This window comes from Mirounga angustirostris, unplaced genomic scaffold, assembly GCF_029215605.1.
Source record: "Mirounga angustirostris isolate CCGP_5_RB_7025 unplaced genomic scaffold, mMirAng1.0.hap1 SCAF_7, whole genome shotgun sequence".
Classification (NCBI taxonomy): Eukaryota; Metazoa; Chordata; class Mammalia; order Carnivora; family Phocidae; genus Mirounga; species Mirounga angustirostris.
Window position 1 is genome coordinate 79,792,177 of NW_026991715.1, and position 20,255 is coordinate 79,812,431.

The 20,255-nt window shown below is 36.5% G+C and overlaps 1 protein-coding gene across 1 annotated transcript in view; it reads right to left on the reverse strand.

The window, feature by feature from the left end:
• SLCO4C1 (solute carrier organic anion transporter family member 4C1) overlaps window positions 1-15,121 on the reverse strand; it is a 61,623-nt gene extending 46,502 nt beyond the window's left edge. Inside the window, exons 1-2 of the mRNA XM_045887183.2 lie at window positions 14,776-15,121; window positions 11,336-11,599 (exon numbers count right to left, since the gene is read on the reverse strand). Of these exons, the coding sequence (XP_045743139.2) occupies window positions 11,336-11,599; window positions 14,776-15,121 (610 nt within the window). The remainder of the gene's footprint in view (window positions 1-11,335; window positions 11,600-14,775) is intronic.
• Window positions 15,122-20,255: the final 5,134 nt, after the last annotated feature.

The following is a 20,255-nucleotide window of genomic DNA, read 5'->3' on the forward strand; positions in this document are numbered from 1 at the left end:
AGCAATTAATTGCTCTTACAAAACTGAAATTGGAAACATGACCAGATTGGTAACAAAATGGAGATAATAGGAAATACAATCTACAAAAAGAAAATAGGATGGCTACAGATAATTTTTCAAGAAAGAAATGGGGTTTTTTTGGTTTTTTTTGTTTTTTTAAAGATTTTATTTATTCATTTGACAGAGATAGACACAGCAAGAGAGGAAACACAAGCAGGGGGAGTGGGAGAGGGAGAAGCAGGCCTCCTGCAGAGCGAGGAGCCCGAAGCGGGGCTCGATCCCAGGACTCTGAGATCATGACCTGAGCCGAAGGCAGACGCTTAACGACTGAGCCACCCAGGCGCCCCAAGAAAGAAATGTTTTTCACATTATTCCCAGGGACCCCATGAACAATTTAGTATTACTCAAAAAGCTCAGAATTATTTCAATAAAGAAATCCTGTAAGTTGGTTTATTCATTAACTTCTGAAACAGTTCCTTCCTCCCTTCTGTCCTCTTTCATGTGGCAGGCTCATCTGTGCACTATAGAGTGTCCCTCTCCTTATTCAACAAATACCTACAAACTATCTACCCTATGCCAGATAATAGGCTAAACAGTGGTACAAGTTTGTGCTGAAACTCTTTGTTAAGTAACACATTTTAACATCCTACAGAGGCTTATGGGTCATTGCCTTTCTGATCTTCTCCAATAACCCAAATAACTGACAGTAATGATATTGTGGGTGGTCAGTGGATCTGTGCCAAGTATTCTGGATGGAATGAAAGGGAATAGGATGATTAGAGTTTAGAGTTGGAAGAGACAACTGCTTCTCATCCAAATCCTATAAAAGATAAAACTCAGAAGTCCTTTGTGAGCAACAAAGGTCAATTAAAACAGATTCTGTCATGGATTAAAAACAAGGCTCTGGTCACACTCATTGTTAATACCATTAAATGGATTAAGATGGTACCAAGCAAATACTTTTAATTGGAAAATACGACTTAGAGGAAAGTACCTAAGAGTATGACTCTCCCATTAGTCTGATATGCTTAATTAAGTCCAGAGAGAGGCATGAGGTTAAGAAAGATAAGACATACAACAAAACTATGAGTATGGTTATTGGCACATACACCTGAATCAATGAGATAACAAACTGGCTTTTGAAACAGTTGCACCACCAAATGACCCACCAGCCTCTTCTCAGAGGGATTATGACTGAATGAGTATGAAAATAACCCTTAGCTCCCAAATTTCTACAGGTAAGAAACAGGCTGATACAGATTCCAACCATCCAAGGAGTATATTCTCTTTTTGCCCTCTTCAAATATAGCCAAAGACAATAAAAAGGACCAATAGAGAACACTGAGCCCCTCCCAAGAAGCAGGTTTACTCAAGGAGCAAGCATAACATCTTACCAGTGGGATTTCAGGATTTCTCTGAACTAGTGACTGCTATGTATTTTCTCCTTTCCAACCAGTATGATTATTGTGACAAATATATTTCTTATGTGTTTGGAGTATTAAGGGAAAAACACAGAGAATGCTAGTGCTAATGGGAATACAAAGAGAGTCAAGATTCAAAATGTATCACACACAAAAATGGAAAACAATAACATTTTTTTAAAACATTAGAAACTCTTTAGGATCTAGAACTAGGTAAAGAATTCTTAGACTTGACAACAAAAATATAATCCATAAAAGACAAAATTGATAAACTGAATTTCATCAAAATTAAAAAACTTTTGCTCTTATAAAAAACCCTGTTAAAAGTATGAAAAGATAAGCTATACATCAGGTGAAAACATCTGCAAATCACTTATCTGACAAAGATCTAGGACTTAGAATACATAAGCAACTTTCAAAATTCAACAGTAAGAATTAAACAATCCAGTTAGAAAATGGGCAAAGAACATGAACAGACATTACACCAAGGATAAACAGATGGCAAATGAGCACAAGCAAAGATGCTCAACATCATCAGCCATTAGGAAAATGCAAGTTAAAGCCACAGTGAGATTTCATCACAACCTATCAGAATGGCTAAAATAAAAAATAATGACAGCACCAGATGATGGCAAGGGTGGAATCACTCATACTTTCTGGTGGGCTATAAAATAGTACACTCCCTCTGGAAAATAGTTAAACAGTTCTCAAAAAAATAAACATAAAACTACCACATGACCCAGGTGTTTTGCTCCTGGGCATCTATCCTAGAGAAATGAGAATTATGTTCACACAAAAATCTGTACAAATGTTCCTAACTTTATCTGTAACAGCCAAATAAGGGATCATCTCAGATGTCCTTTAGTAGGTGAATGGTTATACAAACCATGCATGATATATTCATACCATAAACTACTTAGTAATTAGCAATAAAAAGGAATGAATAATTGATAACCACCACTCTGACGAGTTTTTAGAGAATTAGCCTGAGTGAAAAAATCCAATTCCGAAATGTTAAATACTGTATAATTACCAAAATATAGTAAAATCTTTAAACATAACAATGTTAGCATGAGGTAATTTACAATAGAAAACTTTTTAAATATAAGTATTCAACTTTATGAGAATGGTTAAAATTTAAAGTGGAATGTTATGCAAGAATAAGAATGCTCAAGGTTTGCAAACTATACACAATACTAACTTGATTAGAAATAGGCATATTAAAAACATTAACATGGTCCCAAAGTTTTCCTTGAGAAAAAATAATGAATTTTTTTTTCTTTTCCTATTTCTTTCTATTGTCCAAATTGTCTGCAATGACCCACAGAACTTCTCTAACCAGAAAAATGTATTAATAAAAAACACAACAAAAGAGGGCTCATTAAAAAGGTTATCTATAAAATGAATATAAAAGTATAAATAATTCACAACTCTGTTTTAACATATAACAATATCCAATATATATTCTTAAAGAAAAAGTGGGTATCTAGAAATTCAAAATGTGTTTCCTTAAAATTTACTTTTGAATACATATGTGTCAATGTGATTTAAAATGTATGAATATGTATGAATGTTAGTAAGAGTGTGTGGATGTGATTGTGCATGAGTGTGTATTAATGACTATAATGAAAATGTGTGTATTATGTGTGACTATTTGTGAATACATGTATAAATGTATATATACATTAAGAAGGCTAAACAATATTAGCAGTGGGTAATCTATGTTGTGTTATAAAAATATCTTATTTCCTTCCTTTTTTGTTCCATTTATTCACCATTTTTTTCCTTTTATTCCATTTCTTTTTGGTTTTGGTTAAGTTTTATCTTCTGAATGGCTTGCAAAGGATGTATCATGTTTAAAATTAGATTAAAAAAATTAAAGATATTTAAATAGGCACTTTGACTATTTAAAAGGTAATATTTTAGTATACTATTTTGAGTGGATCAATTTAAGCTGAGCTACACCAAACAAATTTACCTTCTCATCTCCTAAGAATATAATCCTGGAAACATAGCTAATTAAAACCCTCTCTAATATATTATTTTGGAAGTGTTTAGCCAGACTTGAGATACATCAATATCAAGTGACACCTACCAAAGGAAAAAAAAAATATATGTACCATTTTGAAAGATTTTTAGTTGCTTATATGATTTTGTAATTACCATTGCCCATAACTAACCAAACCAAGAAAGGTAGTTTTTCATTTGTTTTGTTTGTTTCCTTCTTTTGAGAGAGAGAGAAAGAGAGGACTAGCAGGGGAAGCTGCGGAGGGAGAGGGAGAAGCAGGCTCCCCACTGAGCAGAGAGACCGAGGCTCAAGGCTGGATCCCAGGACCCCAGGGATCATGACCTGAACTGAAGGCATATGCTTAACCAACTGAGCCACCCAGATGCCCCAAGAAAGGTAGTTTTTTACATTAGTATAGCTGTTACTTAATTATCATGAGCATCATTATTCATTGCTACTATTTAATGAGCACTTACCTACACCAGGTACTGCCTTATCACTTACGTGTACAGTCTCCTATGAGGTAGGGGTTATTATCATCATCATAATTTATAGTGAAGCTTGTCCAGGGCCACATAGCTCTATCACACAATGTTTGAGCAAAATTTAAATTCAGTTTTGTCTGACCCTAATATCCCTGCTATACTCCTGCATACTTTCCTTGAATGTAATGTGCTAATACTATTAAAATAAAGGGAAAAAAATACATTAAAACACACAGTGGCTCTTCATGCATTTTTTAAGAACAGTGACTTAGAAAACAGAATTTCCTCATTTCTTTCTTGCCACAAACCACATTTTTACCAACCTTTCTGAGGAAGCGACAAAAGCATTGCTTAATTATTACCTCCCATACATTATACCAATAAGAGACAACTATGCCTATGGTCAACTTGAACGCCTTATCAGAGCATTTCCTTTTATTTTATACATGAAAACAAATAAGGGTAATCCCTACTAATAGTCTATCAAGAAAAAATCCTGCCATTTTAGCATCACCTTAGAAGCATGGTAGCTACACAGGGAAATCCATAGTTTAGCAAGTAATTAAGACAAAAACCAAAAGTAGAATATCAAAACATTGTGTTACTATTTCTGAATATGCTTCTCATTTTAGCTTCCTTTTTCGCATTGCAAATTTTTCAGATCCCAAATCTTGCACATAAAGATCATCTATACTTTGCCTCTGATAACACAATTCCGCCCAATTCAGTGCCCCCCCTCAAAGAAAAGAAAGAAAGAAAGAAAACGCCCCATTACTCTTTAGGCCAAGTTTATGGAAAATGTGAACAGCATCCCAAACTGCCTCTATCTGACATTAACTGCTCTTACTGCCTTCTGTGGAAAGGAAGTCATTAGACTCCTAATATGCCTCTACTGAAAGGATCCATTCATTCATTAATGTATCTGACAACTCAACAAACCTTTCTTGAACACATACTATCCATGACATGCTATTCTAAAGCTGGCCATAATGAAGATGCTAAATTCAACAAGGGCTTTCAAAATTACATAAGATAGCATAGAACAGGTATTCCCAAAGCCTGTTCACCAAAACACTTATCTGGGGGAGAAAACATAAAGTGAGCCCTAGAAGCCGAGTAAAGGGGCAAGCAGTGGAGTCCTTTGGTACATACCACATCCTCTAACTAAGGATTCAAAACTGCATTAACTTTTATAGGGATGCAACAGAGACACCCCTTAACTTTGATTTTCCCAAACTCATTGAACCATGGAACTTATTTTTAAGATACTCTTAATATCTTCAGAAACTGTGTTCTGCAGATCATACTTTGGGAAATGCGGGGACATTATATTCTTTTGCACAAGGGCATGCATTTTTAAGTCTCTATTTACAAATTATAGCTGTGAGCAGAAATGAGTTTGTGCTAACAACTCATTGACACATGCCTTCCTACTTAATTTTCTCTGTTAGTTTCCTCTATTTCAGAAGTTTGGTCATTTGAATTTCAACAGAACTGGCTGCATTAAAGTATCTAGTATTTCATGACAGTTGTGAAACTTCTATTTTAAAGGAATTTATAAAGCAATAATCCTGAAATGAAAAGAACCTCTGTGCCCACAGCTGAAACAGTACAAAATAATCAAGCACCAAACTGGACATATGTTTCTCCAAATGGACTGATAAGATAACCTGGGTAGTTTTTAAAAATATAAATTCCTGAGTCCTACTCCAGACTTACTGAATCAGGATCCCCAAGGGCATTAAGTGACGGTAGCAAGCATCCAGGGTAACTCATATTATCTGGGAAGTTTAGGGAAGACTGAAGTGCCTTGGATATTAAAAACTGTGCTAGTTGTATCTGGAGCACTGACTATCCCTAAAATTTAGTTCTAGATCTTTTATTGTATGTATTGAATTTAAAAATCTTTTGAATCATTTGTTTTATTACACCATTACATCTTCTAAGATATCATCTTTCCTTTTTATTCATTTGTTATAATTAAATTGAAATATAAGAAAAATAAAACTGATTCTTTATAAGGAAGAAGGAATATCAAGAAAGAACACTCAGAGGCCCAGCAAAATTAAAGTATACTGTATTAAATTAGCAATTGTAAAACTGTAAGATCCTTGGCCCTATGTCTTCTCCAATCTAGACAAGTATTCCATATTAAAAAAATCCTTATGAATACAAGATAAAAGACAAAACAGTAATTAAAACTAAATCACACATTGAGTCCCACGCTAATCATTTTCCTAGTTCAACATTTTAAATAGTCACTTTGCATAACTAACGTCCTTTGGTACAGAATTCTTCCTGAAATACCAATCTAAAACATTAGAAATTTAATGCTGAAGTAAATGTAAAGTGTTGAGAGCTACCTTTTCCTGAGAAAGGAATGGAAAAGAGAAACAAGAAAATAATACAACTTAAGAAAAGTTAACCAACTATTGGTCAATAAAGAAAAAGAGCTTCACTGGATTTAGTAATTACCTACCCATAATTTCTAAGTTTTTACTAATGATCCCCCTCCCAAACTCTCAAAGAGACAAAAAGATTATTTTCCTTAACACCGTTAAATTAACACTCATCCACAAGGAATTAAAAAGTGCTTGGAGGAAAACAAAATATTATGTGGTAAAGATTTACTTAATATATTTGTACAATATTTCAAAGTTAAATTAAAATATATTATAACAAGTTAAAATATATCAAAAGTAAATATCAAATATTATTTACTTGAAAATATTTTATAATACTATTCTATTTTCAGGCTAACATATATAAAAATTAGTCCTGAGAAGCATTTCTCTCAATTTTAATTCTTCCCTTTTTTGTATCCAATAACAATCAAAACTTCCCTTTGATAAATATTATCTCCAAAGTTAGATAATCACATCTAACCCTTAGGTCTTCATAAAAGTTTCCCTTAAAAAAATACTTTTCCAAACCTTTAATTTTTACAGAATAGAAAGTTCAAGCTGTTTTCAAACACACTTTTCTACCTTTTGCTAACTCTTAACATCCTTTTGTTTTTCTAACACCGGTAGAAATTATACATGCTTATCATATTTCACATTTGTTTTCCTTTAATTACCATTATATTACTTTAATCTCCTCTTATAGAGATGATTTCATCCAACTGAGCCCTGACTTTTCTCAAGTTCAAAAAACAACAACAAAAAAAGCACATGAAGGAAAAATGCTAATTCTCTCAATGTCATTTTCAAATTAAATTACATGTATAATTTTAATTAATAAAATGATTTCTTAGTGTTAGGCTCTTTAGGTTATTTATCTTATATTACCTAACAAGATTGTACATGCCCTTGTTTCCAATTTATTTACAGGGAGTTTTCAACTCTTTTGTTTCTTTGCCCACTGATCTCCAGTTTTCTTGTATACTCTCCTTAGACTTGGACAAATCATTAAGCTTTTTGGTTATAGAGTCCAAAATGTGCAAAAGTGGATTAACTTACTTGAACAGACAAGTTATTATGTTTTTAACGAAGTATAGATCATTATAAGTGGCTATTTGAAATTGCAGAAAATGGTTTAAATTCATAAAAATAATTATGTAATAAGTAAACACTTAAAAAATAAATTCATAAAAATATTGAAACTATTCAATATAGTTAATAAACCTATGAGAAATAAACAAAAAAATTAAAAACATTAAACAAAGTATAAAAACTAGTACTAGTTTTAGCTGTTACTGACCTCTCTATGAAATCACTATGAAGTCACTTCACCTCTTATCCTAAGGTTCTACACTGTAAAAGAAGGAATTTATGATTTCTAACATTCCTTCTGTTTCTAAATGCCTGGGTCCCGTTCCTTTAGATATGTAATGTGGTTTTAGTCCTAAATTTTGTATTGGTTATACTGTTAACACGACACATACATACCACAAAGGCACATTCCTAAAAAATGCAAAAATTCAAAATAGCAACTAGGCATTTTCATATACTGTGTGGGAGAGTAACTGGTACATCCCTTCCTAAAAGTCAGTGTGGCATTATCTATCAAAAATTAGAATGAGAAAGGCCTTCAAACCTAATATGAGCACTTCTAGGAATGAAAACTAAAGAGTTAACTGGCACACTTATATAAACATGTATGTTCAAAGATAGATATTACAACACTGGATAGATATATAATATTCAGTTCACACTAATTCCAAACCTGATTTCTTTATTTCCACTCCTAATGCTGTTCTACATTCTAGTGAATGGCCCCAGTTGGTCAAGCCAAGTATCAAGGAGTCATTACTCATTCCTCTTTCATAATCAATCTACCAAAGAGTCCTATCTCTTTTTCCTTGAAAATACATTGTGAATCAATCATTCCTTTAGATCTCTCCTGATACCAACCCAGTCCAACCACCTTTATCTCTCACCTGGACTATAGTAAAAAACTCCTAGGTGATTTTTTCCCATTTACTCTCGTCCTTCAGAGCAACAGAAGCCAAAACGATATCAGAACATAAAGCTCATACACGTCTCTTTGGAAAACTTTCTCAGGGCACTTGGGTGGCTCAGTCAGTTAAGCGTCTGCCTTCTGCTCAGGTCATGATCTTGGAGTCCTAGGATGGAGCCCTGCATAGTCGGACTCCCTGCTCAGTGGGGCATCTGCTTCTCCCTCTACCTCTAACCACCGCTCATCCCCTGCTCGTGTGCTTCCTCCTCTCTCTCTTTCAAATAAATAAAATCTTAAAAAAAAAAAAAAAAAAAAAAAAGGAAAAACTTCCTAATGGCTTCCACTGCACTTAAAGGAAAATCTAAATGCCTCATGTTGGCGTCTACCTGTCTCTCCAATTCATCTCATGCCATGTTCTCCCTTGCTTTGATCATGCTGGCCAAAGTGACAATTCCTAAAACCTACCAACCTCTTTCCCCCTCCAAGGCCATTTACCATGTATTTCTCCAACCTGGAAAGCATCTTTCAAAGCTGGCTCCTCATTATCCAGTTATTGTCACAACGGCCTTCGTTTGCCCACATATTTTCTCTTTTATACACTATTACTTCATACTATTTGTTCCCTTCATACACTCACTTTAATCCTCAATTATTTTGTTCATCAACTTTGTATTTCTTCCCACTACTACATAAAATCCTGATGGCATGAAACTGTTTCACTGCTATTATCTCAGCACCATGTACAATCCGTATCAATATTCATTTTATGAATGACAGAACATAAGGGCAACCTGAGTTTTTGTTTCCATTTGCCAATGATAAGCTATTATATAAACTATGAGTCTAATTTAGACTAAAAACCTCACAATCAGCCAATTCCTCTATCTAATCTACTTCAACTAAAATAATAAAAAATATCAATAAGACATATCAAAAAGAACTTAGTGAAAACTTACGTAGTACACCATAATGTGACCTGGTTTTAGCAATCTTCTTGGCTTCATCTCTGCCCCCCACCCACACACACACACCTTAATTTGTGGCCATTCCCCCTTGAGAATTATAAATCGTTCAGATTAGCTGCAATTCAAAGTGTGTATGGCAAGGGATGAAGCCAAGAAAATTGCTGAAGAGAGATCAGGCTTTGGTGCTGGAACAGGGGTTATGTTTTAGTTTAGAGAGTCAGAGATTTTATCGAAGCTCATATACTTTAAGAACAAGTAGGGCATCTGATCAACTGGAAGAGTGAGGAATCTGATTTAGCACAAAGATTACCACGTAAATGCAATAAACACAATATTTTTGCTATCACAGAATCAGTATCATGTTTCTTGTGTGACAGACTCAGGTTTAGACTTTACCTTACTGTTAAAATTTCAAAAGTATCATACTAAAGCCTAGTGTGCCTTGTTCCTAAAACTACCTCCAGTGAAATTACGTGACATTGGCCTTACAGAATCTTGTCCAATATTAGATAATGTACTAGAATCTATATAAGTGATCTTTCCACTGATAACATATTTTCCTTATCTCATTTATTCCAAACTCTACCACACTTTAAAAACACCCTCTATTGGGGGCTCCTGGGTGGCTCAGTTGGTTAAGCGTCTGCCTTCGGCTCAGGGCATGATCCCGGGTCCTGGGATCGAGCCCCACATCTGGCCCCTTGCTCAGTAGAGAGCCTGCTTCTCCCTCTCCTACTCCCCCTGCTTGGTTCCTTCTCTAGCTGTCTCTCTCTTTCTGTCAAATAAATAAATAAAATCTTTGGGGAAAAAAAAACCCTCTATTGGTCCTATATGCTTGTATATTCTATTTTTATTTCCAAAATGAAGGCTGCTTACCTAATAAGTATACTCCTAAAACCATGATGCATAATTGTTAAAAATATTATTGTTAAATTGTTAAAAATACTTTCCAATTTGTCGTCATTCTATAATTTGGAAGTTGGTCTTAGGAATGTTAACACTTTAGTATTAATTTTCAATATTAAAACTCACAAATGTAATGGCCTTAACTTTTTAAAAATAATGCCTATATTGCAGCAGGCCCCAGTTCTCCTTTCTTCTTACCCTAAGCCTTTTCTTCACTTACCTAACTCCTGAAAGTTAATTTCATAGCCCTCTTTTTCTCAACATTTGCTATTAAAAATCCCAGGAAAGACAATAAAAATGTTAAGGTCCTCATTAGCATATCCCTCTGGCTCTACCATAATTGTTTTTCCATTGAAAATGATTCTTTGGGAGGAAAAAAAAAGTAGAAATACAGTCAAATTTCCTTTTGAGCCTTTGGATAATGTACTTTTTTCAACTAACCAGAGCAACATGTTAGATAACTCATGAAGTTCTGAATCTCTAAACTACAGTCATAAGTACAGCTAGCTTCAGTTCTTAGGAAAGGCTTCAGTTCTATAAATTTCATCTCTCTTCTCTCAGGAATCAGGAATCAATATGTCCAGGGTGCAGAGCTGTAAGCACAGCAAATAAAACCAGAAGGGGGGGGGGTGGTTTGGGGGGTGCCTGGGTGGCTCAGTTGGTTAAGTGTCTGCCTTCGGCTCAGGTCATGATCCCAGAGTCCCAGGGATCCTAGCATTGTGCTCCCTGCTCAGCAGGGAGTCTGCTCCTCCCTCTGACCCTCCCTCCTTTCGTGCTCTCTCTCTCACTCTCTCTCTCAAATAAATAGTATCTTTAAAACACACACACACACACAAAGGGGAAAACTACAGATCTTAGAACCCCAATGAGGTTACAAGTGCAAAGGAAAATTGATCATTGCTTTTTGAGGACTGTGTGTAATTTGGAGAATGAGTATCAGAGGATTAATAATGTGAATAACAACTGAAGCAATGAATAATGCAATCTCTGTAATCTACTTCACACAATTCACATCAAAACAAAGCAGTAAACAGTAGAGGAGACTAAGTCCTTACCTTACCTGTACAAGTGAGTTGCAATATAGAATTAAAGGCCTTATTTTATAGTACTTCTTAAATTAAAACAAACAAAAACACAACAGAAACTTACCTTCAAAAAAGGACCCCAGCTGGTATTTTCCACCAAAAAATTTTGGCATTGAAAATACAAGTGCTCCCAGTCCTATCATAAAGGATGCAAATGCAAGCCATCTTGGTTTGTGTCCTCTTTCACCAAAGAATGACACAAATAAAGATAACAAACAGAATGAGATATCATAGCTTGATGATATCAGGCCCGTCAGAGAACTCTTCATTTCATAGCGCTTCTCAATAGTGGAAATGCTAATATTTACGAGGCCATTTACTATAATACCTAAAAAAGAGAAAAGAAAATGTATGAGCATGATTTTTATTAACTTCACCATATGGATTATGATTTTTAACACAATGTACTAAGATCTGGTTATGACTAAAGTTTGTCATTTATTTTGATATTTTTTAAATGTAGCAATTTTAAAAGTCCCAAAGTTTCAAAGCTAGCAACTCAAACATACTTCCTTAAAAATCAGTTTGCTTTTTAAATGGTACATTTGTGAATTTTCAGGTGTTAAATAAAATCAATGCTTACCACATACTAAATTGTAGCTAACTTCATTTTTCTCTATATGACAAATAGAAAATCAGGCAGTAAATTCTCATGAAGTCAGTTCGCCAGAAAGATTCCAAGAGTAACATACTCATGGACCTCACTCAGAAGAGTACAAAAATACAAGTAACTCCATTGGTCATTAAAGTAATGCCCAATTGCTTCCCAGGTTGTTTAATTATTAAACATACTTATCTGTAACTAGAGATCTTTGACTTAGTCTTATGAAAGGTGAACTTGAGCTCTCAAACCTCTTTTCCTCTAACACTTTTATAGACATTAAAGTTATAATTTAAAAGGTCCTAGAGCAAAAATAAACACTAAGAGTCATTTCAACTACCGGCATTCTAAATCATATGCAAAGTAAACAAAAAATATACACTTCATCTGTCTATTACAACCATGATGGAAGAATATAAGGTAAGCAAGGAAAAGTTGAAAATTTAATTGTGACTGACTTAACAAAAATGTTCTGTCCAGATACAGATTAAATTTACAGGAGTCTAAACATTAGTATGAGTTGAAAATAAAAAGCACCTGATCCAATTACAGTTTTTAACTAGTTACCCCCTTTACTTAAGAGGATACCATGAATTGTTTTCATTCATTAATTAACAGAGTACACACAAGCCATGATTTCTACAACCTCCTTAAATTTTGCTTTATCGAGACTGTTAACTGGAAATACATTTCAAGAAAATTGATATAACAAGTTTTAAAAGTCCTAACATGATTTTACTTTTATGCCAGTTTAATAAGTCAAAAGATAATTTACAATTCTTAAAATTTAAAGGTAAAGTGTCTAACGTACCTAGGAATTACATGCTTATGAGATAAATCTATCTGAGAATATGACACTTACCCCATCCAAAAATCAACTCCACCTCCCCCCCCCAAAAAAAATCAACTTCCCAACACACTTGCCATACTGATTAAAAGTCAATCATGAAAACTCATTGTCTTTTTGGTACTTCCCTGAGAAAGTAAATTTATAAACTCTTCTGGAGGTTTAGCACATTAAGCCTATGAATACCACTCTGAATTCTATGCTGCTTTAAAAAAGGAAATTTCATGAAATATTGTATACTGTATGTCTCTATTATACATACATGAAAATAGGAGGCACATTAGGATGTTAAGTGCTAAGAGAAACTCTGTTTATCTTTGAGAAACTCTGGGTTAAGTAAACTAACCTGACAAGTTTTGGGTTTTGGGTTTTTGTTTTTGTTTTTCCCAAGCACTTCTTAATATACCATGGAAAAGGACCTCCCAGGGATCATGCCCGAGAAACATGGTAAGAATTCAAACTTAAATGGTAATAATTCAGATTTAAACTGAAACAAGAATTTATTGGGTCACCTTCATCTAGGATTATGCTTCTTAAATTGGGGACCTCTGGGTAGATGTAGCTCTAGGCTAAACCTGACACATCTTTTTAGGAGTGTCAATAATATTTGCTAATAATTTTAAACAACATTTTACATTAAATGTATGTGTTTTGGAATACAGAGATTTCAGAATATGTTTTAAGATAAAACAAGAAATTTTAATTGTGTCCAACTTCTTTGAACTTTGCATTCCTTTGGCACTGAAATGTTTGATCATGGATTTTGGACAACTAAGACCAAGACACTGAGAGAAGGCTAACTTGGGTGGGGACAAGAAAGGTGGGAATGGAAATAAATTTTTAGCACAAAACCACCTTTGGCAGAAGAGCTGCAGTTGACCTTCAATCAATGCTTACTTCCTGAACACCTAATGTGCAAAAGCAAGGGGCGCTGAGTTCCTTTCAGACAGGGGAGCAGGAATAAGAACAGAAAGAATATATTTAGATTTACTCTTCTGTTAATCTTAAAAAAGATCCCCCTCCTCAAACATATTTCTTGGATTACACTTCTTTCAATCAGCCCTGGATGGTCTCTTCACAAAATACTCTGAAAGTAAGACTCAAGTGACCAAAAAATATCTACATACCATCAAATTCTAACTAACCTTCAGCATTTCCTTCAGGATGCTCCGTCTTAATGCCCACCTCTCCTCAATGTGTCTGTCACCTTAGTGTAACTTCCCCTTTCTTTCGCCCCCTGCATTAGGCAACACAGCAACAAGCTTTTACCTTCTCCATGCTTTCTTTCCTGGGAGCCATTCTCCCTCTACTCTACCTCTCACTCCTCCAAACCAGGTTTAGACCGCAAACTCCTAAGGGTACAAACGTGGACTTCACCAGTAACTCCCAAGAGACCCTAAAAGAGATCCTGGAACAAAACAGATACTGCACAACTCCTCCGCGTTTCAAAAGCCTCACCCTTCAACAACAACGCCTCGAGCCTTTGCTAACATTTACTGGGCTCCACCTGTACCTGCACACAACTCAAACTAAATACACTCACAAAACATGAATGCTGCTACCTAACCACAAGTTTCTGCTTTGAGAACTACCTTACCCTCACCTGCAAATTAATCCTTCCCTTCCAGAACAATGTAAAAAAAAAAAAAAAAACTTTAGTAAGGAGCTTAGCAAAATATATGCTTCCGTAGCACAGAATTGGATACCCCCAGTGTAAACGGTTCCCAAAGGAGGGCTCCAGGAATTTCCACCTTCCTTTAAGGAATCGAAACGACTAACTGAGGTAGAACACAAAAGGAAAAAAAGGTGCGGGGGGGGGGGAGGGAGAAAAGCTCGAAAGGCAAGTTTTAAAAGTTGCTACAACAAAGGCAAAGCTAAAATGCGGAGCCTGCTGACGTCTGTGGGAGCGCTTGCAAGTCCCCAGGCCGGGCTGCCTCGCCGCGCGCCGACCATGCGGGCTCGGCGCGCGCCTGCCCTCTCCGCCCCGCCAGCTCGGCGCGCCCGTCCGCGCCCTCGCTGGGCCACTGCCCTCTCTCGGGCGGGCGCTGACCATTACCTTGCGTGAGGGCCAAAAGGCAGTAGTAAAGCAGAAAGCCCTGGGGCGTGTTGCAGCGCTGGAGACTCCGCGGTTTTAAGTTCCCACACCCACAGGGTCCTTCCTCAAACTCGTTCAGCGGCTCTGGAACGGACAGCTCTTGGGAGACAGGGGGATCCGCCGAAGGCCGGGGTGGCTCCGGTGACTTCGGGGGCTTCTGAGGCTCCTGTGGCTGCGAATTCTGTCTCTGGGTATTGGTGGACAAGTCCGAGACCTCGACGTGAGAGGGCGATGCAAACAAGCGGTGCGGGGTGTCTGGGCTGGAGGCGACGAAAGCCGGGTTCTCAATGCCTTTGCCGCCCTTCATGGTCAGCATGGGTTCTCCCAACTCCAGGGCGTTCGAGCTGCAGAAAAACCCGGTTCCCTTCTGGCTCCTCCCCCGCGCAGGTGGCAGCGCCCCCGTGCGGGAGGAGTTCCCGCCTCCGTGCCGTCGCTCCTGTAGGGCTAAAGCGCCGCGCCGCCGCCGCGCAGCCGCCGGGATCCTCCTCCTCGAGCTCGCCGCCGCCTAGAGCGCGGAGCGCGGACGCTGGGCCCGCTGGCGGTGTGATTGGCGCTCGGCCGCGCCTCACCTGCCGCCGCGGGGGTTTACTGGAATGCGGCGCGCGGGCGTGCGGCCCGGCCCGGACGCCGCAGGCTGACCCCGCGAAGCCCCTCAGCCCGCCGCGCTGCTTCCCAGAGCCCAGGGCCTGGGAACTAACCAGAGGTTGCGAGTCTGGTGGCCATAAAGCTCCCTCTGGGTGCTGACAGGAAAGCTGTAAACACAGTTGCATCAGGAGATCATTCCAGAAAATATCCTGCCGGTTTTCTCCTTTGCTGACTACCAAACCGGATTAGGTCTGGGCTGCCAAGAGTCAAGCAGCCACAAATACAGTGCTTTGCATTTTGAACATCATGGTGAGACTTTTACCTGTCATGCTCCCTAGAAACAGAAATCCCCACCGGCCTCCCCCCCCTTACCACGGCCATTAACGTGGCAACATAACCACCTGTTTGGTTTGGCTACCCCAAAACTGAAGATACAGAAATTAGAAATCCTTAAAAGCCTATATATGATATTCTTTCTCCTGTATATTGCATAGCTAAGATCAACAATGCTGATATTCACGTAATCATTTCTACCTGTGAAATCAATTTAAAAACAGTATTATGCAGTAGTTACGATTCATTCTTTCATTCATTCATCAAAAAATGGTGGACAGGAAAGGCCTCGCTGAGTTTGAGCAAAGACCTGGAGGAGGTAAGGGAGGGAGTCTCATGTGCAGAATAGAATGGCTGGGGTGAATGAAATGGTTGGAGAACAGTAGGAGTTGAGGGCAGGTGAAGGGGTGCAGATGGGGTGGGGAAGAAGTGATTGGGGCTAAACCTTGGAAGCCATTATAAGGACTCTGGCTTCCATTGTGAGTGAAATAGGAAGGTTTGGAACCAAGGAGTGACATGTCATGACACGATTAGGTTTTCAAAGGATCCATTCTCTTTGCCTTCTGAACATACACTAATGCATACTAAAATAATATATTTTAAACGAAGACATTTTTAAAACTGTATCAACATCTCAAGATGTTAATCTTTCCCTAAATTAAATGTGTCTTGCGATAAGGAACATAATCTAAATCACACATATTTCCTTTTTTGCTGTGTAATAGGGCTATATACACAAAGCTGTTACATTTCCTAAGACTTCAGACTATTAAGGAAACTACTTCCTCAAATCTAATTATCGATTATTTAAAAAACTTCAAAACAATGTGTCTGGACTACCTTTAGCAAAGTTAATCGAGGTCTCAGATGTGTAGATACTATCTACACCTGTCTTATTATATTGTTTTCAATACATTAGTACTATTATTCATTTATAAGGGTCCTTTGCTTAAAAGATTACTTCACTAAAAATTGGAGAGAGTTTCCAAGTTTTGCTGTCTTCATTTAACACCTGGCTGATAGCCTGTCCAAGAAGCTACTTCCAGATTCAGTGCTAATACCTCCTGAATAGCAATGATTTGGTAGTATATGATGATCATATCCAAGCATAGCCTTAATCCTAAAGAGAATATGGTGATGGAAAAGTTACCCCTCATCCTAAAACAAGATGTGTTTATTTCTTCTAACTATAGTCACTAACCTCATTTAAAATGGTTTAGAGGAATGTTTTCAAATACTATTACTTCTTAATGAGATAAACTAGAATTCAGAAGAAAATACACAGTGCACGACACACGATAGCTACTATTTTGTGCAAATTTTATTTCAGTTATATCTGCTTTATTTACTGAGCTGAGGGATTGAGATCAAAAATACATATATTTACTTTGAACAGACATACATCCTGTTCCTTGTTCCCTGACAATCTAAAGTGGCCAAAAACATAGTGAAAGAGTAGAAGTAGGAACTATCTTTTTTTTAAATTTCTTCTATATATTCCATTATTAACCCTTACTAGAGCAGTAGCTATTATTATCTACATTTTACATATTAAAGAATCTATATCCTAGAGAGGACTAGTAACTCTCCTAAAGCCATATAGCTAATAAGTGGCTTGACAGACTTGAACTCAAAGTTCTCTCTGAATTGCTACAGCAGGTTAGAATTTTTGCTAGCCATTCTAAGAGATCAACGGTCATATGATTTGATGTTGATAAGGTTTGGAAGACTAATTCTGCTCTGAAGTGCAGATATTCAGATTTTGCAGATATCCAAATTAGGCTTGATATGGAATCCCCCTAGGCCTTCTATTGTAAAAAGTTTCCACAGAAATGGACTTAGAGTGATGTCTAAAGGTGTAAATGTACATATGATCATGATTTTGTCTATGAAATATGAAGTAATTTAAACAACCAGCAAATTTTGCTTTGATGAAATATGATTAAACACAGTCATGGATTAAGACTCTTTTGCACAAGCTTTGAATTAACAAATTCAAATTAAACTATCAGAATCAAAGTAGCATAATCAGGGCGCCTGGGTGGCTCAGTCGGTTGAGCGACTGCCTTCGGCTCAGGTCATGATCCCAGGGTCCTGGGATCGAGTCCCACATCGGGCTCCCTGCTCTGCGGGGAGCCTGCTTCTCCCTCTCCCACTCCCCCTGCTTGTGTTCCCTCTCTCGCTGTGTCTCTCTCTGTCAAATAAATAAATAAAATCTTAAAAAAAAAAAAGTAGCATAATCATCATGCACTTAAATTGGTACTGTGTAAGGAGAAATCTCCACTCTCGCAGTGCTAAAGAGTAGTACTTTTTTTAAAGATTGGTGAAAGCGCTGTTGCTTCATCTTAAATACACCTTGCTCATACTGAAAGTGTTATCAACACCACTTTCCTGTTCCCTTACATCATTTGTGCTGCAATGATGGAAGGAAGGGGGTTCAGGTTTGCAACAAAGACAACAGTGCAAAGCAAAACAAAAAAAAATTTGTTAGAATTTTTTCTCTTATAATTCTGTGGAAAGTTGTCTTTTTTATTATTATGATATTTTTTAATTCTTTGGTCAATGTAGGGTAAATCTAGTGAGCATAGTCAAGATACACCATGTTAAATTTCAGAAGGTAATTAATAAATTGCTATTCTTTTAATGGATTTCAGTTGATATATTTTTAAAGGGTAGAGAATGGGATATAGAATAGTATCCAAATTTTATAGTAAAGCTCCAACATTGTACACAGGAGCAGATGTCCCTGCCTATGGATCTTTCTCTTGAATGTGCAGTAGGTCTTTCCCTTCAGGAATTGGATGAACCAAGATAAAGTGGCTTAATGACAGAAGCTATCAAGATTATCCCACTAACTCCCCTTGGTCTGATTCCATGCTTAAAAGTAATCTTATTATATGTTGGCCTTCCATGTAGATATACCTATCGGATGGAAATATACGCCTATCTTGAGTACTTTATCATTTTTCTTTCTCTGTACTTTTAATAGTTTATTAGTTCCTTTCCAGTTGTATAGTGGATGTAAATCCTTTAGTAATATAACACTATGACACTTACAGAATTTTAAAATTACAGGATCTTGAGAGAGCCTGAATACGAAGATGGTCAAGTGCAGATATTGTTGTGGTAATTAAAAACACCACTATTAAGGACTTATTAATACCACTGGATCTTATATTTATTAAATAAAAGCAATGGCACAGTCTAAGTGATCTTAGTATTGTTCATTTATCTTTTCTATTTTAAATCCTCTACAAAATGTGTAATTAAAAATAAATTATATCGGGCGCCTGGGTGGCTCAGTTGGTTAAGCGACTGCCTTCAGCTCAGGTCATGATCCCAGGGTCCTGGGATCGAGTCCCGCATTGGGCTCCCTGCTCTGCGGGGAGCCTGCTTCTCCCTCTCCCACTCCCCCTGCTTGTGTTCCCTCTCTCGCTGTGTCTCTCTCTGTCAAATAAATAAATAAAATCTTTAAACATAAATAAATAAATTATATCTAAGAAAAATGTAATGCTGAACTAGATTATTTTTAATACTTTTTGATTGCAGTTGCACAGAAAGATACATTTATGTTTAGAAGAAATTGCAGTTATATTTTTTTAGTAATACTAATCATAAATCATTAAGAAAGACATATCTATGAACATGAATGATTATAATTTTTAAAAAAGAAAACATGTAAACATTTAATACTATAATTCCATAAGAAAGCTAACTCAGTAGGCAGTGAAAAATGCATACTAGCAGAAAATTTACTGTACCATATCAAATTAAGCATTTCACTGATAAGTAATTAATATTATAATTTACTCAAAATACTGTGAACTCTATAGAAGAGTATTTATTATACAAATATAAAACATTAGGTATAGTGAAGATAGCATATTTGGATTTATACATATATATCAAGAAATGCTTTAAGCTAGAAGAAATTATTCTACAACAAATGAATAGTTAGGATAGTATTTCTAAAACATATTTTTTTTCTGCTCAAGATCTGATTTTGATGCCAGGAAACAGTCATCAATGTTATCATTTTGTAGAATATATGTAATCACAAGGTCATCATCGTGACAAAACACCAGCTTTACTGAATAGAGAAACAGCCATGCTGCCACTCTTGATAGTCCAGTCATTCCTACAATTTAATCACTACCATTTCTTAACAAAGTGGATGATGACGGTTATTAAAATTTAGATTTATAGAACTACAAGGGACATCAAGATGTCATTTGTTCCAACAACCTGTTTCTAGGCAGATTAATGTCAAATGCACCCAAAAGCTCAATGTAATTAGAAGCAGGAAATAGGCCAGTAACAGGGGGAATGATAGTGGTGAGTGAGGAATTGTCATATATTCTTTCATAGTAATCTTTTTACAGTTTATTGGAAGTTGGTAGAAGTCTAGTGTAAGGTTGAGGGAGCTATCAGGCTACTATTAATTAGTAAAATAATTTACTTGTATATACAAAGAGGAGCTTTAATGAACAGAACTCAAGTCAGTAGACATAAATAAAACAAAG